At 56.7% G+C, this 19,896-nt stretch overlaps 1 protein-coding gene and 1 long non-coding RNA gene across 6 annotated transcripts; one reads left to right on the top strand and one right to left on the bottom strand.

Annotated features, from left to right (window-relative positions):
- Positions 1-4,721: 4,721 nt before the first annotated feature.
- Positions 4,722-7,252, bottom strand: MESP2 (mesoderm posterior bHLH transcription factor 2; the record flags this gene model as incomplete). The annotated part of the gene is made up of 2 exons (XM_082736085.1): positions 4,722-5,360; positions 6,404-7,252. 2 exons carry the CDS (start codon positions 7,250-7,252, stop codon positions 5,094-5,096), a joined length of 1,116 nt encoding a protein of 371 aa, XP_082592211.1. The 3' UTR covers positions 4,722-5,093.
- LOC309867337 lies at positions 7,188-19,896 on the top strand. Of its 5 annotated transcripts, none has more exons than XR_014313113.1 (10): positions 7,188-7,324; positions 8,059-8,145; positions 10,302-10,415; positions 12,361-12,571; positions 12,720-12,803; positions 13,316-13,422; positions 14,228-16,815; positions 18,767-18,876; positions 19,146-19,363; positions 19,732-19,896. It is a non-coding gene; the product is annotated as an uncharacterized lncRNA (long non-coding RNA). The 5 variants fall into 5 exon arrangements; XR_014313115.1 differs by having other exon boundaries at positions 15,532-16,815; positions 19,732-19,895; XR_014313116.1 differs by having other exon boundaries at positions 15,218-16,815; positions 19,732-19,895.

The raw sequence follows: 19,896 nt of genomic DNA, 5'->3' as shown, positions 1-19,896 counted from the left end.
GTGGTTGGAAGCTCACCTCAGCCTCAGCCCCCCACCCCCGGGGGGCCCAGGTGAGCACCCCCAGCTGCTGGAGGGCACGTGGGAGGTGACACACCACAGGGCTCCTTGGGGGTCTCCTCCAAGTGAGTCGCTGGGCCTGGAGGCCCGGAGACCAGGGGACCTGGTGTCAGAGCACAGCTTGGCCAGTTTCTTGGGCAACTGACCCAAAGCTCTGGGTTTTGGCTTCCACATCTGCACGATAAAGGTGACAAATCACGGAGCTGGGGTGTGGATCTAAGGACAGTCACTTATCAGGGTATCAGTGGCACTGCCCCCCTTCCCCCCACAGGAGATTTGGGTGTTGTTACCCTTAGCCTGGTCTCCTGGCCTGCGGGCTCCCCTTACAGCCTCTGCTTGGCTTTGGGAGAAGTGGGGGTGGGGCTGGGCCCGGAAGGCGGTCCCTCATCAAAGGTGGTGCACGCCAAGGGGTGAGAGCAGCCCGGGGGGGATGGGGTGGAGTCTCTCCACCAATCAGGAGGCTTCCCTCAGCCCAGCCCCTCAGGGCTGGGCCTTCCTGTCGCCAGTGCCCAGCAGCTGTGGCTGGCACTTAACCTTCTGGGGATCAGATGGCAGGCCCCCTCAGGAGGTCCCGCTGGGGGAGGGCCCAGCCCCACCAGGGTCCCTGGGAGAGACCTGGACTCCAGGGAGCCTCGGCTCTGTGCCTGGCACTGGGCCGAGTGTTTATGCGCATTATCTCATTTGGGTCTCAACAGTCCCAGGAGATAAGGATTGGTTTTCTTATCTCAGGTTTGCAGATAAGGATACTGAGGCGCAGAAAGAGTAAGTCAGTAGGGCTAGAGCGAGTTGCCGGCTTCTGAGCCACGCGGAACAGAAGGCCTCCCCCCATCTAGAGCTAGGGCGAGGTCTGTGGCACCCACCTGTTGGGAGCTCCCACCACCGCACGGCTCCCCAGGCTGGCCTTCAGATGCCCTTGTAAGGGCCCATTCAGCCAGAGCTGCCCCACCCCGGTTGAACTGCCAGTTTGCTGTAAAACTTAAATTGACCTTGCCCACCCCCCGCCAGGGGAACTTATATAAAAGCAAGTCTGGGGGGGCGCCTGGGTGGCTCAGTGGGTTAAAGCCTTTGCCTTCGGCTCAGGTCATGATCCCGGGGCCCTGGGATCGAGCCCCACATCGGGCTCTCTGCTCAGCGGGGAGACTCCTTCCCCCTCCTCTCTCTGTCTGCCTTTCTGCCTAGTTGTGCTCTCTCTCTGTCAAATAAATAAATAAAATCTTTAAAAAAATAAAATAAAATAAAAGCAAGTCCGGGAAACCAGTCCCAGGTAACAAAATCCAAGTACAAGGGTGGTCAGACCAGGTGGAGGTATTCAATCAGTGGGGGGCGCATACTGTCTCCTAGCTACCAAGGAGTATGGGCCCCGCCCTTTGGGAGCCTTTTGGCACCAATCCTAACCAAGGTGGGATAGGCTAAATCAAACGTCTACTAGGGTAAATTGTAATTCAACTGGTCACCTAGCATCACTGTGGAGTTTCCTGTGTGTGTTATAATCTCATTGGCCTCCTGTGTGTGGCCAGGCCCAACTACGCGGCCTTTGCCCTATAAAAGTCTACAAAGCAAGGAGGGGTCTTCCTCTCTATAGGGGCGGCTCCAACCGGTCTGCTTGACGGTCGGTCTGATTCCTGATGTTTGGCGCGAAATAAAACTTTGCTTGACCTTCGCTTTGTTATCAGTCTTGCTTCTTTAATAACGGACCCATTATTGGGGTACCCAATTTTGGAGGGACCCAACACCCTGGGTGTCTGGAGGAAATCAGGTCCCCAGGAATCCAGCGAGGGCACCCAGAGCCCGACGCCCGCCTGCAGAACCTCCCCCAAGTCGCACACACAGCAGGGGCCAGAGTGGAACTAGCACTCTGCGGTGGGCTGACCGCTCAGGGCCAGTGGGGAGGCAGGCCCTGGGCAGGGTTGGGGACGGTGGGGGAGGTCTCCCACCTCCCCTTACCCAGGAGGCTTCTCGGGAGGCATGTCCTTTACAGTGAAGGATCATGAGAGAATGTCCGTTCTCCTATGGCTGGGGATGGAGGGGGGTCCCCAGGAAGGTGTGGGAAGACCAGTCGTTCAGGGCAGGCTCCAGGCAGCAGCGCCTCTCCCTCCACTGCCCGGCCCTTAGCAGACAGGCACCATCAAGAGTGGCACACCCAAGGTGAAGCCATGGAAGGAGGTGACGGGCTCCTGCTCCTGAGAGGCAGGCTTGAGCCTTCCCATGCAGAGGCTGAGGACAGGGGTGGGAGATCAGCCCAAGCGCCCCGCCCCCGCTCCCGGACCCCCCACTCCAGTTGTACCCAGATGTCTCCCAGGCAACGCTGGCTGCCTCTCCTGCCTTTGCACCTCTCTTGGGCTCCACTGCGGCCCTTGCAGGACGGGGGAGCTGACCTTGGAGCTGGAAGGGCATGGCCCTCTGTGATAAGACCAGCGAGCACCTCTCCCTGTCCGGACAGCGACCAACCCCCCTGGGAGCCAAAGGAAGGAGATGGGCAGTTGTTTAATTTTGCCTTTGGTGCAGATGCTGTGAGACTACGGAGCCAAGACCTTGGGTCTTCTAGGGAAGGAGAGAGCACTGGATAGGGAGTCAGGGGCCAGGCATCCCTGCCTAGCTTGGGGGCTAAGGAAAGTGGCTTCTCGGCCTTGGCTTGCTTTCTCAGCTATGAAAAGAAGGGGTGGGGAATTTCCACTGAACCCAAGCCTGTTAAGGATTTTCTAAATCCCCAGGTTTCTAAGTCCCCGCTCACTGAGCTGACTCATTCTCTCAGGGTGGGCCCCGAGAACCAGTGTCTCGGCAGGCAGCCAGGTTAGGGAACCTCCGGACTGCAAGGTTGTGTGGCTCCATTCAGCAATGACTACGTGCCCTGCCTAAGAATCCTGAGGGACTGGGTCTCTTCTCATTTCACAGCTGAGAAAACTGAGGCTCAGGGAGATTTCTGTTTGCTCAGTTATATGTGAGCAAGGGCTGAGTGGAACGTGCTCCCAGGTTAGTCGTGCCCTGTATCCATCTCCTCGATGTATGTAATCATGTGTGAGGTGTTCTGATCCTTCCAACTGCGCCTGGCAACCCCTAGGGACAGGAGGCCCTGGGGTAAGAACCTGAATCCTAAAACGCTAGGGCAAGAAGCCACTTCAGTGGGCAATTAAACCAGTTCCTCTTTTGGGAGATGGGGCAACTGAGGCACGGAGAGGGAGTGACTTGCCTGATGTTACCGGGCACATCGGTGGGTCAGATGGCCGGCCCTATGCACAGCTGAGAGCTCAGGCAGCTTGTGCTTGGTTTTCCTGCCCCTCCTCTAGCCTGGCACCGTGACCATGGCCTCCCTGCCCGGCTCCTTTGTGGCCACGCAGCCAAAGGGACCACCTGCGCCTCTGACCAACTTCTTCTGAGTTCCCTACCTTCAGTGCCCCCCATCACCCAAGAAAGAGGCCATACGGGGTCCCCACAACCTTGTCTATGAGCTCCTTTTCCCACCCTATTCATCACCTCTGTCAACTCTGGACACGCTGTTTCTTCTGCCTGGGTCACTCCCCACTCACCCTTCTTGGCAAACACCCTTCAATACCCACCCCCGACATCCTGCGGTTCTCCCCTACTCCGGTCAGTAGAGACACCATGAAGTCACCACCACGGTTGGCTCCAGCCCATGGCGGCCATTGTCAATGGACCGCGGGTGGCAATTCTTTTCCTCCAGATTCTGGAGGTGCAGCTTATCCTTATTCAAGGCGGCATTAACACGATCGGGTAACTCAAGGAAGAGAGCGTGGTCAGCCCCACCTCCCACCAACTGTCACATCCTCTCTAGTCCCTAAGTACCTTATAAAATTCCCATCCTCGACCCCGGCTTTAACGGCTTACTTTCCTCTAATCCAGCTGTTAGTTGGGGGCTGTTTTCTCGCTGGCACTTCGCACTGGGTATTCTGGGCTGAACTGTGTTCCCCCAACATCCACGGGCAAGTTCTAGCCCCCAGGACTTCAGAACGAGAATGTATTTGGAGAGAGCACTTGTAAAGAGGTAAGAAGCTCTCATGGGGGGGGTCCCCTAATCCAGTATGACTGGGGGCCTTACCAGAAGTGATTGAGCCAGGCACACCAACCACAGCGTACCTATGTGAGGACACAGAGAAGGCGGCCATCTGAAAGCCAACCCCGCTGACACCGACCTTGGATGCTAACCTCCTGAACTGTGAGAAGATGGTGTTTCTGTTCTCCGAGCCACCCCGTGCGCACTGTTTCCTCATGGAAGCCCTTGGAACAAATACGCCAGGCCTCACTTGTGGAGGCGAACCACAGTGCATCCTTCAAAAACGCTTCGCCCTAATTGTGAGAGTTCTTTGCGTCAGCGGGGAAGCGTGCAGGACAAGGGCGTGGTGATGGGTTGGAGGCAAGCAAACAGGCTCAAAGGTGAACCCCGACTTGTGCCACCACGCACAGCAGGCCAAGGGCAGCCCCTAGAGATAAAGACTTGTCACAGTGGCTCGGGAGGGCGGGGCGGGGGGGGGGGATGGGGGTGGGGGGAGGGGGGAGGGGAGCTGCGGGGTGGAGAGGGTATTTGGGGTGGGGGAGGGTGGAGAGCAGCAGGACAGTCCCTGCAGGATGGGAGCATTCTTCCTTTTCCAAAGGCAATAAAAATCCAGGTTGATGGAAGAAAAACAGACCAAGCCCACATTTTTGTTGTTTTTAAAAGAAGTACAAAACCCAAGCGTACAGGTTTCTCTCCCCCTTCCCCCACCCCCAGAACCCACACCCCCGACAGTCCCAGCCTGGACGACTCCGTGGCCAAGCGGCCAGCACCTTGCTCCTTAGCCGTGCTCTGCAGACACTGGTCATTCTGGGGGCTACCTGGGAGTAGAGGCTGCTCCGTCAGCCCCGACTATAGCCAGGGCAGCACCCCCCCACGCTCTGTTTCGAACACTACCTCCGTGGAAGACATCACTTGGAAAAGAGGTCTTTGGCTTAAAAACAGCTTGAAGACCACAGCACGTACCAAAGGAGGGGACACTGCAAACCAGAGGGCTGATTCCTGGCTGACAAGGGGACAGGCAAGGCTATTAGAAGATGCCCAGGTGGCCCCCCTCCAAATCTTCTTGCCAAAGTTCAGGGCAGCCACTGAGCTGCAGGCCTGAGCTCTGGGAAGGGCTTTGGTCACCAAGCTGGAAGCCAGGGACTGTTCCCTGGTCCTCTGAGCTGGGGAGCACGTTGGCACTGTGACTCCAGCATTCCCACGGGGCCTGAGGTTGGAGTCTCTGGCATGCTGGGCTGGACAGGAGCGGTGGGGTTTCTGGCAACAGACAGGATTCTGGAGACACAGCAATACCCTGCAAGAGAGACAGAAGCAGCTGGTTAGTGGCCCACTGCCTGATGTCCTGAGACCTTGAACCTGGATGCTCCCTGGAACATGGCTGGCAGTTTCTGGACAGTTCTGGGTACCACGGACACAGTGAAGCAAAATGGTGAAGCTCTGGGGATATGCTCCAGGGGTTCAAATCCCACCTCTGCTGCTAACTAGTTTTAAGAACTCAGCCTCTTTTGGGGCGCCTGGGTGGCTCAGTGGGTTAAGCCGCTGCCTTCGGCTCAGGTCATGATCTCAGGGTCCTGGGATCGAGTCCTGCATTGGGTTCTCTGCTCAGCGGGGAGCCTGCTTCCTCCTCGCTCTCTCTCTGCCTACTTGTGATCTCTCTCTGTCAAATAAATAAATAAAATCTTAAAAAAAAAAAAAAAAAGAACTCAGCCTCTTTTATTCAGTTTTCTCATCTGTAAAATGTGGATGATGATACCAGTATCGACCGCACAGGGTTGCTGGAGGGCTGGCTGAGTTACAGCACCAAGAACGGTGTTGGGCAAACAGCAATCAAGCAGTAAATTTTGGTTCTTAATATGCTCTTTTATGGACCATGATTCATCCACTCATGGGCCTCATGAGCAAATGAAGCTTAAAGGAAACAAGAAGGTCCCCAGCTCCAAGCCCATCTATTCTGGAAGTCACTGCCCCTAATGCTGGCCAGCCTCCCTTCACCCCGAACCTTAGTGGAGAACTTGGAGCGAATTCCCTGCCAGGACCTCTCCCTACCTTTCATCTTGCCTCTGGAGCAAGTCCGAGGATCCCCCCTCTTTAACGTGGTTGCAAAGACTTCTCCGTGGTGGTGTCCTTAGTGACCTGGGACCCCACCTCTTTCCCCAGGAGGTTAGGGTCCTCTCCACACTCCCTTCACCTTCTCTCTAACCCTAACTTGGCTGGATTAGATAAACCAGGATCTAAAGAGCACAACAGTGTCTGCAGACTGGAGCCTATCCACTCCCTCCATCTCCCAATGAACCCGGGTACGACCTCGAGAGGAGCGGCATGGGATTGCACGCATACCTGGTATAGGACAGCAAGCTCCGGGGCCGCGGGGGGCGGCGTCCAGGGCACCGCCTGGTTCCTAGGTTCTGGGGACGTCTGCGTTCCGGACCAGGCCTGGGACGCTGTCCAAGGGGCCGTCTCAGGGGCTGGCCCTTGGGAGAATTGCGTGGGCGACTGCGTCGCAGGGCAGTAAGGGGGTGTAACCCAGGGATCCACGTCGGGCACTCTGCTCCCCAGCAGCTCTGGCGCCGCTAGTGCTACGGGACAGGCGGGCGGGGACCCCCACGTCGCGGCGGAGCCCAGGACCGGGGCGCGCGCCGCCACCTGCGCCTGCACCTGCGTCTGCGCCTGCGCGGGGCCGCCGTCGGGGCAGAGCGGGCAGCCCCGAGGGGTCGCCGCGTCGCCGCGCCGCCGCCGCCGCCGCTGCTGCAGGCTCTCCTCGCTGAGGCCCAGCACGGCCGACAGGTGGCCGATGTAGCGGATGGCCAGGCGCAGCGTCTCGATCTTGGTGAGGCTCTGGCCGGCGGGCGCCACGGACGGCGGCAGGTAGCGGCGCAGCTCGTGCAGGGCGCGGGCGAGGGTGCGCATGCGCAGCTTCTCGCGCTCGCTGGCGCTCTGCCGCTGCCCGCCCGCTGGCCCGCTGCGGGCTCGTCCTGGCGCCGTCGGGGCGGCCTCTGCGGCGCGGGCGCTGCGGGCCGGGAGCGCGGGCTGTGAGGGACCGCGGGCGCCGTCGCAGGGGCACGAGCCCGACGAGTCTGAGGAGGAGGCCGGGGACGTGGAGTCCGGGTGGCCGGCCCAGCCCCAGCCCTGGGGCAAGATCCAGTGGTCGTGGCCCGGGAGGCTGTGCAGAGGAGGGGACTGGGCCATGGCCGGGGCTGCAGTGGGCTCTGGGAGGCTGGGCGGGCCACCTCCAGGCCTGAGCTTTTATCTGGACCAAAGGTGAGAGGTGGCCCCCTGCCAGGTTACAGAGAGGTGTCAAAACCCACAGAGCCCAGGGAAGGCCTGGGCAGGGGGGCCTTGGGAAAGCGGGCCCATTTGCGGAGGTGTGGATTCTGACTCCTCGGGGGCTCTAATGGAGGCCCCTGCAGCCCGGGAAGTGTGGGAGGGACAATTCGCATCTGGATGGAGCTGCTAAGCTTCTCACCGAGTTCCCACCCACCCGGGCTCGTGCGTGGTGAGTGCCCAGGAGCCCGACAGGGGTGGGCAGTGCCATTGTTAGGGATGGCCAGGCGCTCCCTCATGTGTGGAGTGGACCCATGTCAAGAGGGGCTGCCTCTCGCATCACTAGCCTCCCAGTGGGAGAGGGTGGGTGTCCAGTAACTTCCACTCACTGTCTACAGGTGTGCTGGATAAGGCGGCAAGACGAGCCCGGAGGGATGTGTCCACAGTGATGGGGGGTGGGGTGGAAGTAGGGGGATATACAGGTGCATCGTCCCTGGTTTGCTTCCAGAACCCACACTGGCTGGTTTGGTGAATAGTGGGAGGAAAGTCATCTCACTACCCACAGATAGTTTCCGCCCCTGAAAACTAGAGCTGCCTGGAGAAGAGGGATAGGAAGCAGTGGGTGATGAAAAGAGTGGACGGTGAGCGCCCCAGGCAGGCCTGAGTCGATTTGTTGTGTGACCTGGGACAAGTTACGTAGGTCTTCTGACAAGTTTCCTTCAATCTCCTAGCATTAATACTACAGACCGCCCACCACCTGGGGTGTCAGCTGGTACTCAGCGGAACTGACTGGATCCGTTCAGTCCTGGGCCCGGCAGGTGAGCGGAATGTTTGCCGCGATCACTCCATAAGGAAGGTGCTTACATTTCAAAACGCTGCAGCCAATAGTCATTTACTTCGTATTTATTTAGCGACTGGTGAAGGTCAGGTACAGCAGCATAAACAAGTTAGTTGTGGTCTCTGCTCTCATGACATTTCAGGTTTGTGCTGAGAGGCAAGTGAACAGGCTGTGTTCCCTAACTGGCTGTGTGCCCTTGGGCTGGGCCTTTAACCTGTCTGAGCTTGAACTTGGGCTCTATAAATAATGATTATAGTATCAACTCGCAGGACTGTTGTTACAGTCTCATAATATAAACCTGGAGATAGCAGTCAGCCGTGATGACAGTTTAAAGGAGGCATCAGTGTCCTTCGTGATCTTCAGAGAAAGGGTTGAACTCTGAGGCTAAGGGCCAGATGAGGGCCAGGGGCTATAGGGCTCTGGCCACAGGGCTGGAGAGGTTGCCACTGGGCCTTGAACCATGAGTAGGACTTGGTTAAGGAGAGAGGCAGGTAGGGAGCATTCGGGCTGTGGGAACTGCTTAAGGAAAGGCCTGGCAGTGGGACTTGCTGAGGGCCTTCCAGGACAGTGTGCAACGGCGCTGATGTGGAAAGCGGGAGCACAGCTTGGCTGGGGCCAGGCTAAGAAGTAGGATTGCCAGATGGACCTTAGAGCAGAAGTGTGACGGGCGGGGGGGGGAGCGGGCCATTAGTAATGAAAGGTCAACATGATGATGTTTCTGGGATAGATGGCCTTGTATCCGCTTGAAGTAATAAATAATGGCCTTGTAGTATTTGTGCCTACAAAGAAACATTTAGTTACACAAATTACATAAGGAATACATTCTCTTTGGCCGCAGTGGGAGCGTTACAGGTGAAGCTAGGGTCCCTCAGCAAAGGAAGCAACGCTCAGGTTGTCACGTGTGGCTCCACACAGGGCCCACACGGCCACGTATGTAAATGAGGGAACACGGCGGCCTGTTTGTAAGTTGCTTTTCTTTCTTTTTCTCTCTCTCTCTCTCTCTCTTTTTTTTTTAAGGTTTTATTTATTTGAGAGAACAGGAAGGCGTATGAATGGTGGGGGGGGCGTGGAGCAGAGGCAGAGGGAGAAGCAGACCCCCCCGGTGAGCGGGGAGCCTGACGGAGGTGTTACAGGGGAGGCAGAGGGAGAGGGAGAACCCCAAGCAGGCTCCACGCCCAACACCAAGCCTGATGCGGGGCTCGATCCCACGACCCTGAGATCATGACCTGAGCTGAAATCAAGAGTGGGAAGCTTAGCCCGCTGAGCCCCGCTGGGGGACCCTGTCGCTTGCTTTGTTTCAGTCAACAGCATGTCTTACGGCACGTCCTGTCAGGAGAGAACCAGCCGACTCCTCGACGGTCATAGGCGATTTAAATGGATGAACATTTAAACATTATACAAACATTAGAGCAGATCACTGTAACCAGAAGGAAAATGGCAAGAGGCGCCGGCAAACCTCCGCGAGGAGATGACACCACTTTCGGCTCATGACTTATTATTATTTTTTTCAATATTCGAGAAAATGTGCCCGAGTTACCGCTCTAACTTGATGTTGAAGGAATAATTGGCATTGAACGACGTTGGTCAGGGCAACCCCTGTTTAGGTGATCCTAGCTGCCATGAAGGAGCAGAGGAAATTTCTAGTTTGTCCACAGCACGGGGGAAAAAGGTGACTCACTTAACAGTGACCTTGAATCCAAACGGGCTTTTCTCTGGAAAGAAGCAGGAAGTCACTGCAGTATTTCACAACTTAAAAGGATTTAAACCAAGTTAGAACAACAACAACAACAAAAACCTAACTTTTTCCTAAGGGTGGCGGGGACTTAGGAAACAGTCGATCCTACACTTTATTGGTTGCGCTCAGGGCTATACCGGCTGGGAATTGTTTTATGTATAACTGAGAGGGGCGAACAAGATCTGTCAGGTTTCTTGTGTGCTTCCTGATCTGGATCCTGAAGTTTCAGATGAATGTGCTGCTGGGACTGTTTTTCTGACTCATCTCTTTTAATTCTTCTATCATAGTCTATAGCCCATGTGCCCTGGTCAGGCTCTTACTGATGCATCTTTTTTTTTTCTCTTACTGATGCATCGTTAGTGTGTGTTTATTTTTGCCAAATAACACTGCTTTGTGCACAGGCCTGTAGAGCTGGAGAGGTGGAACAGCCTCGTGACCTCCAGTAAGGGTCCGAAAATCCAGAATTATGCCCACCCTCAGAGCCAGCCTGGAGGAGTTTCCTGTGAAAGGATTTGGTGAGTAAGGGGAGCCCACCGCCAGTACAGAGCCAGCCCCCTGCTTGCTCTCCTGCCTCGCTAGGATAGCCTGGCCTCCTCTCTGGGTCTGGGCTGGCCCCAGAGCCCGGGCCTCACACTGACTAGGACGCTGGACTGTAGGTTCTAGCCGGGCTCTTCACCAGGCCCCTCAGCCAGGCTCTGGAAGCGCCGGGACGCACTGTAGACCAGCCCCATTCATCAGGAGGGGAAGCCAAAGTGATTCCACCCCACCACCCCACCCCGCTCACTGGGCCTGCGCTTAGCACAGGGAGGCCGTGCTGCTTGATGGTGAGGAGGCTGGGCCGTGGAATCTGACTGCCCTGGGCTTCGAGTCCCAGCCCCACCCCTTCTAAGCTGTGAGAACATGGGCAACTCAGTATGTGTTTTCTCATCTCCAAAGGGGAGGATTCTGGTTTCCAGGGTGACTGTTGCGGTAAATAAAGATGACGTCTGTCATAGTGCTCAGCACGGAGCCTCCATGTGCAAGTCTTGCTTTTGGCAAGTTCAGGGGCAGCAGAATGAAGTAGGTAAAGGACTAGGCGGGGGGCAAGGAGGCCGGTATCTTTTAGTCTTGGCCCTAGAAGAAGGCGATTGCTTCCGTTCCCGAGACTCCAGCACCAGACCAGGCGCATCCTGCCCTATCACCCTCCTCTACCTGTGGCCCTTTTCCTCTGTGGACCGAGGATTGGGGGGGGGGGGGATCGCTAGCAGGGCTCTCCAGCCCCTGACCAGCAGCAGGGGTCACCACAGCTGCAGAGCAGCAGAAACAGGAAAGCTCGGATGCCTGGATCCAGAGCCCACCAGCCCAGCCCAGCCAAGGCTAGGAAATGGAGGATCTGAACCTGCTTCTGATGGTCTGGGTCCTGGCCCAGGTGCTTGTCCAGCTTGCTTCTGGGACCCTCGAGCATTCCTCCTCTGTGCAGGAACCTGCCCCAGGTGCATGGTGCTTGGTGAACAAGCCGGGCCTGGGCCCTGCCCCGCGGGGGGCTCTCCTTCCTTCCTCCTCCTACTCTCCTGTTGCAAGGAGGGACATCCGCCACTGTGTGCTCTTGGAAAAGGTGATTAACTTCTGGGCCTCAGCAGGCCACTGGCTCTGGGTTCACCATCTCCTTCCTGTGCTGGGAGGAAGAGGTGCTTAGGTCAGGGAAGCACGGTCAGTAGAATGTTCACGGGTATGACAGGCCCTTCTAGTTGCACACACAGCATCTGTTACAGCCTCTGTTCTTATATCTTTTTAAATAACAGGACTGGGTATTATTGTGGGTGGCAGAGTGCCCAGCCAAAACACATGTCCCAGGCTGTCTTGCTCACGGAACGGCCAGTAAGATGTTAGCGGAAATACTGGATAGGGCTTCTAGGAAAGCTCTTTATTTTTTAATTTTTTTAATTTATTTTTTTATTCATTTGACAGAGGTCACAAATAGACAGAGAGAGAGAAAGAAGCAGAGGGGAACTGAGCAGAGAGCCCGATGTGGGGCTCGATCCCAGGACCCTGGGATCACGACCCGAGCCAAAGGCAGAGGCTTTAACCCTCTGAGCCACCCAGGCACTCCTAGGAAAGCTCTTTAAGGCACCCCTTATGTTTTCTTCCTGGAACATGTGATGGCTGGAACTTCAGCAACCATTTGGTGACACCGAAACGGTCCCAAGGACAGAAGTTGTCCACTGAGGATGACGGGGCCGACAGAAGCCTGGGGCACTGTGTGTAAGCATCATACTGGCCCAGCACTGTCTGTCCCTGAATTTCTTCAACGTGAGAGAAAACAAATCACCTGTTTGTCCAAGTCATTGACGTTCGGTGTACACGAGCGGCCACACATGACTCCTGTAACGAAGAAGTGCCAGGGTATCCCTGTCAAGAAATAGGGCCGCGCGAGCTGGATGGCGGTTGAGTGAACTCATAACAGACTCGATGTTCCCACAGATGAGTGGCTGCGTGTTCTCCTGGAGGAAGGTCTACGGCGACGCTGCCACCGCCTCTGTTCCCAGCCTCGTCAAGGGCATCGTTATGACCTTGAATGAAGATAAGAATTGGTCTACGTGGGGGTAGGGTCCATCGCAGCAAGCGAATTGGATAACAGCCAGGATCTAGAGAGAGGCTGACAGGCAGGAGCAGCCCTACCAGATCGAATAAGGTGGGATCCCCAGAGCTCCACAAATCCTCCCACAGTTTGGGGGTCAGGTGGCTCGTAACTAGCAGCGCGTGTGGAAAACAAGGTCATTCCATTTTCGAGAAACAGGATCTTCAGTCAAAGAGGTGACTGTTTCTTGTTCACTCTGCAGGAAGGTCATTGCCCGAGTACGTGGTCAAATGTGGGGGCCTCTATTCATGATGGAAGGAAGCAGGCCCTAGCCATGGACGGTAAGGTTAGTGACGAGGCTTCAAACCAGGTCACCAGAGAAATAGTCAAAGGACTTGGGGATGTTTTGTGCACAAAACACAAACTTTAGGATACGATAGGATGGTCGTCTCCAGGTGCCTGGAAGGAAATACTCCAGGGAGACTGAAGAACTTCCTAAGACGGGAAGATCTGTCTTATGAGGGCGTGAGTGGCCTGTTTGTGGAGGTGATCAAGAACAGGCCAGACGAGCACATGCTAGGCACGGGCAGGAGCTGGGGTGGATGGCTGTGTCTGCCTCTGCCAACAGCGACAAGCCCCATAAAACAAGGGGATTAGACATGACAACCCCTGAGGTACTTTCAGAGCTGAGGCCAAGAATGAGGGAGAGGGCGGGGCGGCCGCCTCAGGGCTCCTGGCTCTATGAGGGCGAGGAGCCACGGGGGCCCCTGCAGGCTGTCTCGGGCTGGGGGTGCACACCGAGGCCTCCCAGGGCCTCAGCACCCCTGACACTCTCTCCCCTGTTCTCTGTGCCTGAAGTCTGGCTCAGCGGGCCTCCAGGGCAACCTGGAACCATCAAGTCACCACGACCCTTGGCTCGGCCGGCCAGTGGGGTGCAGTCCGGTGTCCACGATCCTTTCATACAGGTGAGGAGAATCATCCTCCCCAGGGCACTTCCCCAACTTTGCCCCAGGCCAGCAGTCCCAGGAGAAGGGCACAGAGGCCCAGGCTGGCCCCTGAACATTCTCAGTCAGCTCCGGCCCTGCAAGAGGCTGTGGGAGGCCAGTGACGGCGGCCCAGCCTGCTCCTGGTGTCTCAGCACAGGCCCCCCGGTCTGTTCACCCCCAGCCCCACTCCTGGAAGTCCCGCAGCTGCTCTTTCCCCTGGGCAGGCCGTGCAGGGCCCCCGGGAGCAGGCCTGAGGACCCGGAGCCTGGGGGAGGCCTGGCCTCTGCCCTCTAGGTCTTCTTCGCCTGCTTCCCCCTAGGGTTCCTGCCAAGCCCTGGGTGTGGGAACATGGGAGGGAAAGAGAGGCTGGGCACACGGGGGGCTGCAGCGGCGTGTGGTATTCTCATTACCGGGGAGCAGAAAGGGCCAGGCCAGCCCCCCCCCCCGCCCCCGGGCCACTGTGGCCGCCTTCACACCTCCTCTCGGCTGTTGACACAAGGCCACCTCCCCCCGGGCGGAAGGTGTCGACTTGGGAACCACGGTGTTCGGGGGCCTCCAAAACAGGCAGCAGGTCCTCTCAGAAACCCCAGAAAGCCCTTCTGGGGTGGGGGTGGGAGGCTGCAGGTCCCCACCCCCGGAGGCCCAGGGAGGAGGGAGGGCCTGTGTCCTGGGGACGGGGAGGAGGAAGCGGGGAGTGGGGGAAGACAGGAGCCCCGAGTCCACCTGCCCATTCCATCCCCTCCTGGCTCTGGGGGCTGGTGCATGACAAGGTCCTGCCCGGCAGTGCCATCAGTGTCACCAGGGGGCCCAGAGACTGAAGCCACCAGGGCAAGGTCACCCTGACAGGACTTCCTGACCGCCCGGTCTCCTGAGCCCTTTTAGACCGCACCGCGCCCACTGCCACCTGCAGGAGCCTCATCACTGCTCAGACCCCGCGACTTCTGGCCTGTCATTCTCCCCGTGCTTGGACAGGCCAGGCCCAGAGAAGTCAGCCCCTCAGCCTTCATGCCCCAGAGTCAGGATTCAGATCCACGGAGGCCAGGCACCAGGCACCATGGGGAAACTCTGCCCCAGGCCGAGGGGAGGCTCTGGGGAGGGACGAGCCCTCTGGAATCCAGAACTTGGCCTAGCGTGCCGGGAGCCCAGGCCCACAGAGGGGCACGACCCGGCCAAGTGATCAGGGCAGGACCGAGGAGGAAGTTGGGGGGGACCCAGAGTTGTGGGTATTCTCCTGGCAGAGGGACGAGGTGGGTGTGTGCATCTGGGAGTGGGAAGTTCCCCCTCCTCAAACCCCTCCGCTGCGGCACAGCAGTGCAGGTGGGCTGGGTCCCCGCTCAGAGAGGTGGGAGAGGCAGAGGACTAGCAAGCAGGGGAGGTGGGGGTTCAAAAGGCTACTGACTGGTGAGCTGGGACTCCTAGGGAGGGAGGCAGTGGGAACACAGACCTTCTGAGTAAGGAGGGGGGCAGAAGCTGCCCAGCCAGCCGGGTGCCCTTCTCCAAGAGGGCTGATCCAGGGAGGCTGGCGTGAGAGGGCGTGCCGTGGCCCCAGGACTGCCTAGTCCAGGTCCCAGGGCAGCAAGGCCCAGTGTGGGGGGGCTCAGGCCTAGGGCCAGCCATGCCTGGGCTCCATCCCTCGAGCCTCAGTCTCCTCCTCTATGAAATGGGTGTCCTTGCTGGGAGGATTTGCTGGAGCATCATGGGTTTGGCATGTGGGACTCCAGATGTCTTGCCTGCCTGCCCGGCTGGAGAGAAGCGACCACTTGTGCTCCTACAGCTCCGGGAAAGGACAGAAGGGGAGAGTGAGGACCACGCACTCCTGCGACCCAGGCTCTGGGAGGGAAGACCCAGCCTTCTGGCCCCCCAAGACACCGGAGGGCATGGGCCCACCTGCTGGAATGCAAACAAGTTTGGGCTGGTTCTGCAAAGTTTTTCCCTCCCCTCCTCTTCCCGGCCCTTCTCTCCCCCTCCCTGCCTTCCTTTTCTGTCTCTTACTTTAATTATCAAAGCGAGGCATGCGCCTTACAGGAAAGTGAGAAAATGTAGGCAAATCAAAAGGAATTTTAAATGCCCCTGGTTCCATCTACCCAGAGAGAACCAGCTTAACACCAGATCGGCACCAGGTTGGCGCGGATCCTGGATCCTAAACTTCTCCGGGCAGCCCTGCAAATTCACGAGCACAGAGAGAGGCGTGAAGGGGAGTATGTCGGGGCTTTTCTGTTTGTTTTTTGTTTGTTTATTTTTGCATTTCTTGAAGTTTCTGGTATATATATCTATATATTTTTAAGATTACTTTAGAGAGTGCACGCATGCACGCGGCAGGGAGGGTTGAAGGGCGAGGGAGAGCATCTCAAGCCGATTCCCGGCTGAGCCGGGACACGGGGCTCGATCCCACGACCCTGAGATCATGACATGAGCCGAAATCAAGAGGACACTTAACCACCAGGTGCCCCATGTTTTCTTTTTTTATACGAGCTCTATTGAGAAATAATTCAAACATTGCGCTTTCACCTGTGTAAAAGGTACAGTCCACTAGTTTTGTAGATACATTGCATTAAAAAACCATTATAAAATATATATGACAGAATGTGCCATCTTACCTGGTTTTCAGTGGTGTTAATTACATCCGCAGCATAATGCAGTGGTCACTTCTTTCCACAGCTTTCCATCACCTTGAGTAGAAGCACGGTACCCGGGGCGCCTGGGTGGCTCAGTGGGTTAAAGCCTCTGCCTTTGGCTCAGGTCATGATCCCAGAGTCCTGGGATTGAGCCCCACATTGGGCTCTCTGCATGGCAGGGAGCCTGCTTCCTCCTCTCTCTGCCTGCCTCTCTGCCTATTTGTGATCTCTGTCAAATAAGTAAATAAAATCTTTTTTTTTTTTTTTTAAAGCACGGTACCCATTAAGCAACAGCTGCCCCTGGTAACCTCTCGACTGTTTCCTGTCTCTACGAATCTGGCTGCTCTGGGTGCTTTTTGGCAGTGGAATCAGTGCGCGCTTTTTCTATATGGCTCACTTTATAACGCCCTTGAGTTTCATCCACGGCGTAGCATGTGTCCCAAGTTTATTCTTTTCTGTGGCTGAGAAGTATTCCTGCGTCCATATAGACTGCATTCTGTTTGCCCATTCATCTGCTGGTGAACCTTCAGCTCGTTCCCACCTTTTGGCTGATTGTGCCTAATGCTCCTCCGAAAGTTGCCGTACAAACCTCTGTTCTAGTCCCTGCTTTCAAGTTCTTTGGGTATGAAAAGGGCAGGTTGTTTTGTGACCAACTTTTCTTGCTAATGTATTAACATTCTCCATATCAGTAGTTGTAATTTTTTTTTTTTTTTTTTTTTTAGATTTTACTTCTTTATGTGAGAGAGAACATGTGTGGGTGAGTGGGGTGGGGAGAGGAACAGAGAGGAGGAGGGAGGGCTCCAGCGGACCCCCAGTGAGTGTGGAGCCTGACGTGGGGCTCAGTCTCTTGACCTTGCAATCAGGACCTGAGCTGAAATCAAGAGTCAGACGCTCAACAGACCGAGCCCCCCAGAGCCCCGTCAGGAGATGTACTTGTGTAATGAGATGTTTCAGGCACACCTGGTTCTCCACGATGTGGTGGCATTTTTGGTAACAAGTTGTCTAGTACACACTGAGGTGCATAATGGCTTTCCACACAGCGACATCCTTATACCTAGATTTTTAAATTTATTTTTAAGTTGTACATGTAATACATGAGTGCAAACTTCGTGTGATAAATTTGAGCCTTAGAGATGAGATTAGAGTCTCCCTTGGGGGCGCCTGGGTGGCTCAGTGGGTTAAGCATCCACCTTCGGCTCAGGTCATGATCCCAGGGTCTTGGGATCGAGCCCCATGGGGAGTCTGCTTCGCTCTTTCCATCTTCCCCCACTTCACTTGCACTCTCTCTCTCAAATAAATAAACTATTAAATGAAAAAAGTCTCCCTTGATCACCTCCCAGAACCCAGATCTCCCTACCCACCACACATACACACCAACTAAGTCCTGGGACGTTGTTGGAGATTGGGTAGGTGCCCCGAGACCGGGGCTGTGCGCAGACACGCATGCACACAGTGGAGCGCCGGAACTCGCCTGGCATCACCAGACGCCTGTGTGGGGGCTGGGCTTCAGATCTCTGTTCTGTTTGTGCGTCTGTCAGTGGTGTGCTGCTGAATGGGTTGTTCTGGGACTTGGTTTTTCTGTGCCTTTAATCTTTTCTAAGCAGAATGAATTCCCATCAGGGCACCCTCTGGGCAGAGGTTCTGAGGCTGTTCTGAAGATGCAGGTGGCCTTGGGGAGCCCTGGAGGTGGGCTCTTGAGGCTCAGCTGGTTTGGGGTGCCCAGCTATCCTGGCCGCCTGCGCCGTGCTGGGCGCTCTGTGTTCTCCCAGGGCGGGGGCTGGATCTTAGATTTCTCTTGGTGGGGGAAACTCTAGAACTGAGGGTGGGTTCATCCTTTCACAAATAACCAGTACTCACCTCGTAAGACCCTTCTCCCGCATGATTTCGTATCCGCTCAATTTACGTTCTGTCCCCTCCCCCTAGATGTTCCCCACCGTGTCTGGGGACATCTCTGTCCCCCAGTCTCTGGCAAAGAAACCTCTGCCCAGAGGCTTCTCACTCCCCAGGTCTCGGCCAGACATTCCAGCTCAGTCCTAGGAGCCCCTATTCTGCTTTTTTCTGGGCCTGAAGTCAGGTACCTCTGCGGGCACCCTCTTTCCCTTGCTTCCTCTGCCCTTGGAGTTGGCGAGGGCCTGAGCCACAGTGACCTGGCAGGGGCTCATCACTGTCTTGGCACCTCACCCGTGCTGTGGTGAGCAGTCAGCACAGGGAGGGGTGGTGTTACGAGGAGCTGCAAGCCGTGGATCCTGCCTGGAGGAAGCTCCACCTTGTGCTTTCTGCAGGGCCTGGTGTCCAAAGTTGGCAGCTGAGCTGGACCTGCAAATCCTTACCAGGGACTTGGCAAGGGCACAGAGCCCAACACATCCCCTGTCTAGATTTTCCATCAACTTGGGGTCTTTTTTCAGACTTTGCTCCCGGGAGTATATAAGGAAGGTCAGGGGCCTGGGGAGACCTGCTTGGCCCTGCCCTCCTGACCCCTTCCTCTTCTCCTCATTCCTCTGGGCTCGATCTTGTGCTGCTTCTCTGCACACAGATACATATTTTTCCGAGTGGCCAGATGAGCACATAGGGCTCCAGAGAGAGCAAGTGGCCCGGCTGGGGCCACACAGCCCATCACACTGGCACTGAGCTGACTTCATCCACATTTTTTTTTTTAAAGGAAGGAAGCTTGTTTCATGTTTTTGTTTGTTTGTTTGTTTGTTTTTTAGGAGTCAGTGGAGTCCAAGGGCCGAGCCAGGGCCCTGGGCCCCAGGGGCGAAGGTCAGCCCAGAGTGAGGCAAGTCCTGCCTTCTGACAGCCCTGGGGCTCAGGACAGGAGGTGAGCCTGGCATGCTTTGCTCCAGGCCCGGCTAACATGGGGATGTGGAAGAGTGAGTCTGTGTCCCCTCAGATGTCCCTGAGTTTATACGGGCACGGTAGCCCGACAGGGCCAACCCTTAGTGAGTCAGGGGTCCTGCCTGCACAGGGAGAGGCAGCAGTTTGCATTCACGGAAAGTAAACTGAGGGAGGTGGCCGCACTCCCCAAGTTAATAACCCGTTTGCAGTGTGAGAAACAATTGTCCCTAAATGTCAGCCTTGGTGCCACAGGCCGCACCTGGCAGCATGGAGGGCAGCGAGACCAGAACGAAAGCTTCCTGTAGCCCCCCAGCAGTGAGAATAGGGTCAGAGGGAGCGAGGGTGGCGCTGCGTGGGTTCACCCACTTCCGAAGCCAGCCCCGCATCTCCTGTTCCTGGTGCCCATCAGCCCACCCACCGCACCCAGGCCCTGGCCCTGACCCTAGGACAGAGGCCCCTGACTCGCGGAGGTAGGTGTGCCCTGCTCATATCCCCGGACCCCGGGTGGCTGGGCAGTGCCCTCTGCTGGTGATGGCTGGGAATTCGCGGACCTACTCCAGTGGACCCAGGGTCAACCCGCTGGCCAGAGATGGGAGCCTTCCAAGCAGGGTGTACAGTCTCCCCCCCCAGCCCCCCCAAACATCTCAGCAGGCGGTCGCCAGGTCTAGACTCCAATTTAGAGTTGGAGAAACCAAGGAGCCAGGTGACAGGATCTGCCCCCCCCCCCCCATTCACATGTCTGCATCTCGGCTCTGGGCTAGTTCAGCTCCCTAAACCCTTTCTGCTTTAGTTTCCCCACATTACACTATAAAGCTTAGCTCTTCCTCCACTTACCCAGGTGAAGCAGAGGAGTCTAAGTGTGACTCCCCGAAGAGCGGCGCGATCTGTGGACCCTGGGTTCTCAGCCCCCCTCCCAGAACCACAGAGATTGTGCATCTCCCCGGGAGCCCTTCCCAGAATCCGCCAGATCTCTCTCCTTTCTTGCCACCCCCTCCCTCCTCAT

This window comes from Mustela nivalis (genome assembly GCF_964662115.1).
Source record: "Mustela nivalis genome assembly, chromosome: 6".
NCBI classification, from domain to species: Eukaryota; Metazoa; Chordata; class Mammalia; order Carnivora; family Mustelidae; genus Mustela; species Mustela nivalis.
Note: the sequence above shows the minus strand (reverse complement) of the source record. Positions and strands in the feature narration are given on the sequence as shown.